The 12,243-nt window shown below is 41.7% G+C and overlaps 1 protein-coding gene across 1 annotated transcript in view; it reads right to left on the reverse strand.

Annotated features, from left to right (window-relative positions):
• Positions 1 to 1,951: 1,951 nt before the first annotated feature.
• The window catches only part of kndc1 (kinase non-catalytic C-lobe domain containing 1), a 40,939-nt gene continuing 30,647 nt past the window's right edge, over positions 1,952 to 12,243 (reverse strand). Inside the window, exons 25-31 of the mRNA XM_080037260.1 lie at positions 11,561 to 11,767; positions 10,940 to 11,022; positions 10,221 to 10,374; positions 9,183 to 9,305; positions 8,748 to 8,807; positions 8,020 to 8,177; positions 1,952 to 3,139 (exon numbers count right to left, since the gene is read on the reverse strand). Coding sequence (XP_079893386.1) covers positions 2,908 to 3,139; positions 8,020 to 8,177; positions 8,748 to 8,807; positions 9,183 to 9,305; positions 10,221 to 10,374; positions 10,940 to 11,022; positions 11,561 to 11,767 — 1,017 coding nt within the window. The 3' untranslated portion in view covers positions 1,952 to 2,907. The remainder of the gene's footprint in view (positions 3,140 to 8,019; positions 8,178 to 8,747; positions 8,808 to 9,182; positions 9,306 to 10,220; positions 10,375 to 10,939; positions 11,023 to 11,560; positions 11,768 to 12,243) is intronic.

Below are 12,243 nucleotides of genomic sequence, written 5' to 3' on the forward strand. Positions count from 1 at the left end.
AGTAAAATAAGCTAAACCACACTGATGAAATACTTGAATGTTGGTCAAAGTAAAGACATTATACTGTAGCCTATGATCCCTGTCAGCATGGCATTATTTTGTATTCAATTATTGGATTTCGATCACGCATAGGCAGCATTTGGATGTTGTAGACGATTTAAGTACAGTACAACATTTGCTGTTTTGAATGTGGCAGTCATTGCATCTTTGATGATCAATGACAGTTTTATTAAAACCCTATTCTAGTCAAAAGGGTGCAACAGTCCCATTTTAAATGCAGAGGAAGTGTGAAATAGCATGACATGTAAAAACCCAACTAAAGTGAAAGTAGCTCCAAATTGTAGACTATAGTAGCCTACTTGAGTATATACTTACAATCCACAACTGTCCTGTGCCCTCTGTAACAGCTCAAAACCATGTTTCTAATTTGAGAATTCCTTATGAACATTATTTTTTAATTGATAGCACATTTTAGATGGCAGCAGTAACACTGAGGCATAACTTGTTTGTGTCTCTGTAGACGTCTGCTGTAAAACATGGTTGAACAAAATGGATGTTCAACTCTTACTGTATATCCGTGCTATATGCTGTATTCTGTGATTTTGAGGGATCGGTTCTGTTTAGGAAGTACTAGCCCCCCCCCCCCCCAACCCCTGAATCAAAAACAAGTACATTTCCATTTATGTTATGGGAGTTTGTCCATAAGATGTCCAACACATACAGATGCCATCAGTAGCTATGGTAAAATGACATTCATTTGTCTGTCCAAAAGTATATTTCTTCACGAACAGTATGTAAAACAGAGAAAACATGATAGTTTTTCTGAGATGGTGTAATAACAATGCTTTAGGATCCTTTTCGATATGCGGCCCTTCATCAAAATAAAAAAGTTCAATTTGAGGGAAAAAAGAAGGAGGCAACCTTGAATGTATACTCAGAATTCTGCGGGACCCCAAACATTGAGGAAATAACAGAATACATTGGATCAATTTGCCCGAAGTACAGTATGCATATGTCCAAATATAAGTACTGCATTAGAAGTGATGCAGCTGTTGCCTTGTGGTCAGGTTTTGTGTACATGGCTTAAAATATCATGCAGCCATTATAACACATGAAAATCCTCCTGGGATAATTAAGAGTAGGAAATGTCAGAAAGCACACCACTATAAGCTCACCATCAAGTCATTACCATTGGCTTTAAATCCTTCCAGGAGTAAGAGGACGAGCCTCAGCTCTTCCCACCAGTAGTGCTCTCTTACCTGCCAACCAGCACCGCTCTGTCACGGCCATTGTCTGACAATAATACGCTTGGGCAAGACAGGGCTTATAAAATCTCATTTATTTTGGCTAAATTAAGCAAATCTTCAGAGCACGTCACATTCCATCTCCACGGTGTGTTTCACGGCAGGAGACCGTGGCGGGCAGTGGGGGGAAATAGAAAAATAGACACTGACTGAACGGCATTCCTTAAAATAAATTTTTTTTTTGCACACTGACATCTCATTATGTTCTATCGTTTTCTCTGTAAGGGTATTGTCATGGCAGAAAAAAAGGCTTCCTCTAGCTTTCCCCTCCTTCACGACACGCCGTTGATAATGCATTTCGCCTATTTAATATTAGATAGTATGTTTTCCAATCTAGCCATATAAATATAATTTGTTAAAGTGTAATTGGTAACCAAATCTACAAGTCAAACACATTTCAGCAACATCAAATGGATTCAATTTGAATGTGTAAAATGGCTGGATTTACCTGCCAAGGGGGCACAGGGTAAAAAGAAAAGAGCTGCTACCTTCACTATCCCCTTTCTGTGCAAAATGTACAGTGTTCCTCTGCTGGAGTCACACACACACACACACACACACACACACACACACACACACACACACACACACACACACACACACACACACACACACACACACACACACACACACACACACACACACACACACACACACACACACACACACACACACACACACACACACACACCCAGGTCGACTATGTGGTGATCTGATTAAATATAACCTAATTTAGGAACATGTCCCCTGCAAGCGCAGTACCCGCTGAAATAATGAAAGTCGTAAAATTAGATCTTGAAACGAGACCCTTCTCCAGGACAAGGGCCTCGAGGTTAGGTAACAAGGCGCTGGTGCAAAGTTGGCTGACAGAGGGTTGCACATGCGTTATGCACAGCAATCCACATATGATTATATAAAACACATTAACAGCTACATTACAATGGGTCAATTCACAAATAATGAAAAAGAAATGTCCGTCCATAAGCTGTGGATAAATCATTGGAAATCAGAAACATCTAACATTACTCTTCTTCGTGGAGGAAAAATGCAAATATCAGAACAGATTTATAAGGGAAAGTATAGGAGGGATCAAAAGACTGTCTAATCTTAAAGCTATAATGTGTAACCTCTGTTTTTTTTTCAACTGAAACATTTCTTGGGCTCTTCTTGGGATTTTATATGAGCTCCTGCACCAGTGTTGGGGGGGTAACAACAGTTTGCAGTTGCTGCCATAATGAGAAATACAGGGAGAGTATTTTGGAGCTGATAGGCTTAATCAACTTTGTGTCAACTCGTTTTGGCGATGGCTTGAATGTTACCCAACATTTATTTACATGAAAAAGTTACGCATTGCAGCTTTAAGTTTGTCTGTGAATCTAAACAGATATTATTGATTTAAATGATGCTGCTGTTGAAAAAAAAACGACAGCAGGAAAAGTTATAGAGTCCACAAGGCTCTGCTGCCAGGGACAACAAAGTCATGTGAGGGTCGTGGCTGTGTGGGCATGGAGGCTGGGTCTGGGCCCCGGACATGTGTGTGTTGACCTGTTGGTTGGTGTGACATGTGACTGGGGCCCAGCAGAGCAGAGCAGGGCAGGGCTTCTTACTGGAAGGTGGCCTTCACCCTCCTCAGCGTGTCCTGGATGCTGCGTGCTTGGCGCTGGTTGCTGGCCTGCTGTTGGTTGGCATCGCTGTCCGAGGCCAAGAGGTGGATGTCGGAGGCGGCCAGCCAGGCCATGCGGTGCTGGATGTAGGCCTGCAGCTCCAGGTCTGGGCTGTAGGGGCACACAGCCTCCTGGAAGGCCTGGACCTGGCTCACTACCTTTCCTATGCTCCTTTAGGCCACAGGTCGTCGGTGTTGTTGGTTGGATGAGAGAATGGAAACATATGCAAAGGGGATATGGAAGAGATAGAGGAAAACAAGTGAAAAACATGAACATAGTTTTCTCAGTGTAGAGATACTTTAAAGGTGGGATCAGCGATTCATGGAGAGCGCTTGCTGTCAAAATGATTTTCTGTAAAAAAAAACATTGACTATCTCCTCCCAATACGCTATCTGTATCTGTGTGTGTGCTGAACATTGTGGTGTTAATACACAGCCTAGACTCTGTAACTGGAATGTAAACTACACCGTAGCTAAAATGCCTGTTTACAGAGCCTAGGCTAGGCTAAAACTGTTCTTTTTCCAGCTCATACACAGTACGGCCAGGTAGCGGATCGTGACAAGATATTCACTGATTTTGACAAAAAGTGATTTTGACAACAAGCATTCTCCAGAATCGCTGACTCTACCTTAATACAAAAGTAAACCAAACCAAAACATGTTGACAATTTTTTTTACATGAAGTGATATATTTGGCTCAGCGGCACCTCTTTTAATAAATCCAGAATCACACAATTACAAATGACTGAATCAACACATTAACACATGGATCTCTATCAGTTGTTTTAGGGAAAGCAGTAATTAAGTATTTATGAAACATTTAAGAACGTCGCATAATGTGAAATCTTTTTCCCCAACATACTGTCATAAGTGTGTTTAGCTCTCACCATACGGTTTGAATACATTTTAGATGACTAATTCTGTTTTCCATCACACCCTGTACATACTGTCTGAATACATCTGTGTTGAATAAAAGGCGACTAATTAAGCCAACGCTTGTTTTATATACAGTATACTGTATATTTTTTTGGAAAAATAATTAGTCTTTTAGCATATTATGCCTGAGCTTTCTTCCTAGCAGCATCCTCAGCCTTGTGTGTGTGTGTGTGACCTGGTTTTGGAGCTAGCAGGGATAACCCCAGGTCCACAGTAACCAGCTGTGTATCTGCTAGATCTCCTGACCCAAGCATCTGGCTACAGCCACTCTCCTCTCAGCATCTGGCCCAAAACCTCTTTTTCCAATCAAACACCATCCCACGGGCGCCATCTGCTGCAACACTGGCACCCCTACCCACAACCCAAATACAACAGCTGTGCCATTACCATCCAATCGCCTCTCGTTGTGACCTCAGCATCTGGTCAGCCATATTGGAGAGAGGGAGAAAGGACACAGGAAAATGTGTCCTCGTAGCAAGTTGGCCGACTTTGTAATAGACCAATACTTGTGGATGTGGGGAGTGAGTGAGCTAATTTCTCAGGTAATGACGCTAGCTGTTCATACATTGTATCACGGCAACAATTGGTATCTGGCTGTCAGTGTGTTTCCCTAGTATCACACTTCTAACTTAATCAAATGATTAGTGCAAAATCCCAGCATACAGTAGAATCCTGTCTGCAATGTTGGAGGGAAGGAGGGAGGGGATTTGGGACTTCCCATCATTGAATTTCATCCACTTTATGGCTGCGTTCCAATGCTCATACTTTCCTGCTATTTAGTATGCAAGAAAAGATTTTAAATTTTAGGATGTCCCAATAGCCTACATGTGCTCAAATGCCGTATGCTGAAAAATACCTGGATGCCCTACTAGAGCTGGGCGTAACTTGTGGAAATCAGTTTGGTTTTCTGGCGATTCTGACCCACAATCCACTCAAACGGAAGTTCGGTGACATCGATTGAGCATATGGGAATGAAAATAACCAGCGATGCATCGGATATATACAGTAGGCAAGAGGCAAGTTCAAGGTATTATGATGAAATAAATACGTAAAAGCATCCCCAATTGTTTGCCTATACTGCGTACAAACTACGCTATTTTTATGGTCAGCTGAATATAGAATAGCAAAAAGAAAAGAGTATGTGATTTTGAAAGCAGGGGTTTGTTTCGCAGCATTAAGGAAGTGCTCTGCAGGGACATTTTGCCATTTAACTTCATGTCTTCACCAGAAAGGCTAAAGTTTCATGTTGTGTAGGTGGATATCTGAATGTTTATGATCCCCTGGCATCTCACACAGATTTGATCAGTTTAACTACACCATGTACATCAGTGAGGACCGTCGCACAACCCTGGCTACTCCTGTTATGAGTTAATAGATGTGGTGATTGCTTAAGAATGCATTAGTACTTGTGTTTTTTTCTAATGCTTGCATATAAAAGTAAGATCTCATAAAAGAAAATCTAGTAATTAAATATGTATTCATCCACAACACAGATAGCAAACTGGGGACTCATTAGGTTTTTTATTGGAGTGACACTGCAGGATTTTTATGTGGACTTCTTTATATTGTCAGCTTTAAAGTTTAAGTTTAGGTTTCTGGGATCCGACCAAACCTTTTCGACGCTTGTTTGATGGAAGGTTCATCTTTCTACCAACACAAGTCTGCACGCTGTTCAATAAATCAGATATAAACGCCATCGGTACAGTGTTCCATGATGTTGTGGACTGATTATTTAAAGATTGATCAATATCCCAAAATGACCTCACTACTAACAAATGATTGAGTAAAATTCCCAAATAAAAGGTAACAATACTGAGTAGGGGAGAGTGGCCTAAGTTGTGCAGGTGGTCAAGTTGTGCCACCCCTTGTTTCTAGAAAACCATAGAAGAAATTGGAAATGTGACCACATATTTAAGAAGAGCCATCCATTAAACTCATCCTGTAAAGAAGGGAGAAACATGGAATAAGATATAAGCACATTTAAGCTAAAAAAAACTGTTTTTTGCCATTCAAAGTAAAATTTCCATGATCAAGGTTTTTTGATTACTGTGTCTGAACAATTATAGACACGTTTTAGTGCTTTAGTATGCTACACTTTGTGTCTATATAGTTAGCACGATGTCAGCCCTAAACTGCTGCATCATGCGTATTATCCAAAATTCTGGGGATGGGGTGAATTGTGCTAGAGGGCCTAGGTGAGTTATAAGTAAGTAAGTAAGTAAAATGTATTTAAAAAAGCACATTTATAACAGTTTGCACTGTCCAAAGTGCTTTACATAGTGCATTCAGTAGGTAAAAAATTAAGGTAAAATACCAATAACCAAAATAAAAGACATAAAGCCCAGACATCCACATATGAACAAAGATAGTAGTGCAGAGGTAAGATAGTTAATTGGGAGGAAAAACCAGGGTGTACAGATGGGTTTTGAGCCTTGATTTAAAGGCAGAAATGGAGAGGGAGTCGCATATGCCAGGTGGCAGTTGGTTCTACAAGGAGCAGCTAGTGCTACATTTCGGAGCAGCTAGTGCAAAGTACATTTCTTAGAGTTGTGCCATTGGCATGGCTGTATACGCTGGTCACCAAAAGAAATTGATTGTCTACAGTAGCTCAAAAGAGACTGACATCTCCATTCCACTTAACAACACCACTGACAAGAGTTCAGATGGCCAGAAAGATGATGATGGTGACTTTGTCATTGTTAGTGTAGTGCCAAATCGTTTCCCCATGGCGACAAAGACAGAGGCATCAGACTGGACTTTATCATCAGTGTTCCAAGTTTATTGCAGGAGTTTCCAGAAGACATACAGAGGATTTCATGGAGCATGGTAGCGTGAGCATGGGGGGCTTTCCCCCGAAGCTACTAGTACACGCTTAGACACAGTCTTATATCTGTGTGTGTGTGGGGGGGGGGGGGGTATCAGGTGTATTAATATCTGCAAATAGACATGTAGTCTCATCATCTGTGCAACAACAAGTCAAACACCCGTCCATCTATGGGTGTTTTCGTTCTTCCCCGTGACCTCAACCTTTAAGATATACACGCTCAGCAAACTCTGGTGAATACAGGCCATTTAAATCCACTACATTAGCTTTGCAGGCAAAACCACCAAGATCTGCTAGGCCTTGTTTAAGAAAATTGACCTTCACTCTTTGTAAAATATTTACTTTATTTACTTTAAATAAACCTTAAATAAGTGATTATCTAATGGATTTGTCTTGCATTACAGTTTATGAGATATATATCAATGGCACAATTTACCCCATGGTATTTTCTCCAATGGCACAACTTACACCACACCAGGGGCAAGTTGTGCCACAAGACAACTTTTTTTCCGAAAGCTATATTTCTTCAACAGTTTATTCCAGATCCAACGTTTTTATTGCCAGGGATGCACAACACCCTGAAATATATGTATATATTTGAGTTGGAGACTTTACTGTCAAGGCCTCACTTTAAAGTCACTTTGAGTAAAAAGTGGCACAACTTAGGCCACTCTCCCCTATACTTTTAATATTATCATTTAAAAATAAGACCAACAAAGCGAAATTAATGATCGTTTGTGAGACCGGGTGATTCAGAATCCATACATTTTCAAAACTTTGAAGAAAATCCCTCTAAGCGTTCATGAGAGAATGTGCTCAGAATACGCAAGGTTACAGTGACATTTATTTTTTAGAAGATTTTTTTATGACATTTTTGCTTCATTAGACAGATTAGGAGAGACATAGTTGAAATGGGGCAGAGAGGACATGCAGAAAACTGACCCGCACGGGATTTGAACCCGGGTCTGCTGCAGGGCCTTGGCCCAGGGGGGTGAAGCTCTACACACTGCGCCACAAGCGCCCCCCAGTTTGTGTCAAACTTGACAAAAATCCTTCAAACCGTTCTTGAAATATTGCTTTCATGGGGTACGGTGACCTTGTCATTTGACCTATGACCTCCAAAATCTAACTGGTTCACCCTTGAGTGAGAGTGGACATTTGTGCAAAGTTCTAAGAATAAATCCCTATCAAAACATTCATGATATATATCGCGTTCACAAGAATGGCCCTGATGGACAAACCGAAAACATAATAATAAGGCATCAGACTGATGCGGTTGTGTGCCCTCTCACCTGAGCTTGTTCCACTTGTAGGCTCCGGTGGTGAGCGTGAAGGCTCCTATCTCCAGCTGCTGGACGTGCATGGCCAGGATGTGGGCACATGGCAGGGTGGGCCTCCTCCTCGAGTGCTCCCCCCCCATCAAACACAGGTCGTCACTCTTCAGAAACACCTGAGGGGAGAGACAATTGTAAGCACGCTGAACAACAAAAGGTTTAACTGGACTAGAACATTTAGAAAACATGTCCAATTAAGCCAGAGTCTAAGGTGCTTGACGCCGGAACAAGCGTGTCTGACGGAGCGGCCGTAATATGACTGAGATGAGAAGATTTTTGACATTTCTGTTTCTTTTACATCTCATAGCCAAGAGAGCATGCATGCTTCCTGTTATTCTAGTTAAATAGAAAAGTTGGTAGGTGAATGGTGTGTGTGTGTGTGTGTGTGTGTTTGATGCATCAGGTTCCTTTGAGGGGAAACGTTCAGAAGCAGAGCCAGGCCCCCTCAGCACACAGGCGCGTTTGCTTGAAGCTGTTTTTCTATTGATCTGTTTGCCCCGCAGCACACAGCTTTCACAATATGTGACCTGCCTAGTCTTCAGTTTCAAACAACATACTGTATGTGTGTGCCTGTTCAAACACACTAACACACAGACACAATAGCACAAACATACACGCACACACACACACACACACACACACATTCACACACACACACAGACACACACACACACACGCACACGTACCTGCACGGCTCGTAGCTCCTCCAGGATCTCGCACACCTTGGAAGGCAGATGTTTCCAGGCCTGTTGGCAAAGAGAGAAGCAAGTTTTATTAAGCAGCTCCGAAATGAAAAAAAAAAAACTAATTATAGCCTGGCTTGGATGCAACACAGGACTCAATGAATATAACCCGCTGTCAAGATGGAAATATGGAAAATACACTTACACTTTCACTCAACACTGGCCACATTTCTCTCCCCGCTGCTCTCACACGTTCTACATCTCATTTGAATTGCATTCATTTCTAATTTCTCATTTGTGAAACTAATTAAACACCAAACCAATTCTATCAAAGCCGGGGGAAAAAAATGTTTCAGTTTCTGGGGCATTGGACTTATTACAGAAGCCCAGGATTTGGTGGGAGGAGTGGGGGGAGGTGTTTATGAGATGCCGCCTCACCGGTAATTGCCTGACAATCACATTCTCCAGACCTCCGAGGACCTGCATGGCCGTGGCAAAGTTCCTCCATTGGTAGCAGTGTTTTCCCACCCACAGGTATTTCGTCAGCAGAGCAGCTTGTGTCTGCGAGGGGGGAAAGAAGGCTCGGTCAAGAAATGAAATAAAAAAATGCTAAACAAGGCCAAATGCCAAACTTTACACAGTTGGGGACGGTGGAAGGTTGCAAAATGAAGCATGTACAAACAAATAAACTGTATGTGGTCGATGTTTCCAATGCGTACTCTTCAATGCAAGTTATGCTGCAAAATTCAAGGGCAAACATTGTGAACTGCAGAGGAGTAATGTAACTAAGGACATTATATACTCAAGCAGTGTATTTACAAGTTTGAGGCACTTCTTTTCATGCTACTTTATAGTTCTACTCCACTACTATTCAGTGGGTAAGATGGTACTTCTTACTCCACTACTTACATGTGATAACTTAAGTTACTAGTGCCTTTGCTCATTAGGATTTTTGCACACAACACATACAAATTTAATAAAAAGATTGTATATTACCCAACAGTATGTAGGGCTACAAGAACAGATGAAATATTAGTTGATTAAGCAAATAAAGTTGATTGACAAATTCAATTTGCTGTTGGCTATTTTGCAAAAAGTTATTTCTAATGCAACTATGTCAAAAACGTCCTGGTTCCCGCTTTTCAAAGTTGAGGATCTGCTGCTTTTCCTTTTGATGCTTTAATTTGTTGTCAAGCAAACAATCCATCTAAACATAAAACATATTTAAATCCACAATTGAAAACAAAATGTATGGTTGTCCCATAGAATGATCTCCATTAGTTTGTATCTGTCTATAACCCATTCAGCCATAGGACAGGAGAAGCAACATAAAGCACATATGGGGGAAAGAGTGTGACTGACAGGACAGTTTTTGTCTGATGAGAAATCACAGTCCAGGCTGTGACAGCGATGGTTGGCCTTTGATTTTTTTTCCATCTGACCCTGTTACTGTGAGGAGTTGCGTCTCCCTCTCACCTTGACAGAGTCACAGATGACTATTTCAGCAGAGATCCAGTTAGTGACGCTGTCAGCATATGTCAGCAGCTGCTGGAGGTAGCTGTCTGATGGAATCACTTCACATTCAAGCACACCACTGCCCTCTACTGGCGGGACGAGCACAGACACGTTTCTGGTGGAAAGGGAAAACACAGATGAAGGTAAAACCTATACCAGAAATCGTTACTGACACAATTATAAATTGATAAGTAATTAGAAGGTTCATTCATATCTCTTGGTGGTTTCAGGAGATTTGTTATTGTAATTGTTATTAGAGTTATGGTGGATGTCTTAAACATCAAGTAACACTTTTAAAAGGGGGTCAAATCATTTTGTCCAGAGTCAGATTTGGACCACGGACCACTATTTCCCCTGTAGCACAGATATGTATTATACTGTATGTACGTATATACACACACATAGACATAGACACAGACACAGACACAGACACAGACACACACACACACACACACACACACACACACACACACACACACACACACACACACACACACACACACACACAATAGCACACACACAATAACTGTGCAGATGTTTCAATATTTGAAAGTCTCACTAAATGACCCGAATCAAATCCTGTGGCCTTGAGAGTCAGCAGAATTCACAGTAGTTTGTCACCTATTGGTATGTAATATTCTGCATGTAAACATTGTGTAAAGCTGGACCACTGTACTCACTTGTTCTGGGTCGAGACCTTGTCCCTTAATCCTTGCATTCTGGAGTTGAGGAAATGCACTGGATGACTTTCTTGGAACATTTCCTGCGTTAAAACGGTATAACTTCAATTTACAACACATGCTGACTGTTTTTATCTGTCTAACTATGCTGTACATGAAGACATGTCTCCCTCTAGAGGTCAAAAGAGACAACTACATGAGTGCAGTGTAACTGAGTGAGTGAGTGAGTGATTGAGTGAGTGCGTGAGTGAGTGAGTGAGTGAGTGAGTGAGTGAGTGAGTGAGTGAGTGAGTGAGTGAGTGAGTGAGTGAGTGAGTGAGTGAGTGAGCGAGTGAGCGAGTGAGCGAGTGAGTGAGTGAGTGAGTGAGTGAGTGAGTGTGTGTGTTTGTGCGTATGTGTTTATGTGTGTGTGTGTGTGTGTGTGTGTGTGTGTGTGTGTGTGTGTGTGTGTGTGTGCGTGCGTGAGTGAGTTTGAGCGTATGTGTTTATGTGTGTGTGTGTGTGTGTGTGTGTGTTTGTGTGTGTGCATGCATGAGTTTGTGCATATGTGTGTGTGTGTGTGTGTGTGTGGGTGTGTGTGTGTGTGTGTGTGTGTGTGTGTGTGTGTGTGTGTGTGTGTACCTGCTGCAGGAGTGTGAGCTGCTGAGCTATGTGCTGTGCGCTGCATTCATTCTGGCTGAATGGCAGCCGCTCCTCGCTGTGCAGACACACGTTGGAGATGTCTTCCACCATGTTGCCATAGCAGGGCATAGGCAGAGCCGCGGCTATGGAGAAGGATTTCTCTCTGGGCAGGGATGCAGAGGGCTCCACCACTCTAGAGAACCTCCACTGAGAAGTTAATAAGAAAAGATACATTGTACACTCAATTTTGTGTATGGATCGATAGGTTATTTTTCCTACTCAACCGCCCCACAATGCATTGCGTCTTTTCAAACGACACAGAGGTTTTTTTTTTAACGGTCTGACGAACCTCGCATACACAATCGATTTTTAAGTATGTAGGAGGGAGGACGTTAGTAGGGCTTTTCGAACACAGCCAATGACAATACAATGAAAGAGGAATAAATGCTGTATTTTTTTGTATACAACATAAATGAGATCTACATTTATCTGGCACAGGTTAAACTTTGATATAGTGCCCTTCCGGCTTTGCCCACCGTAAATTGTTTTGTTAGTTCCGAGGTAAAATCAGACCCGTGCAAAGGCATTACAAATAAATATATATTAAAAAAAAATGTTTATAGCGATTGCTTTTAACAGGTTAGATATGATCATCAGAGGAAAAATGAGACCGTTTCATAAAC

The sequence above is a fragment of the Ammodytes marinus genome (assembly GCF_949987685.1).
Source record: "Ammodytes marinus genome assembly, chromosome: 11".
In the NCBI taxonomy this organism is placed as follows: Eukaryota; Metazoa; Chordata; class Actinopteri; order Uranoscopiformes; family Ammodytidae; genus Ammodytes; species Ammodytes marinus.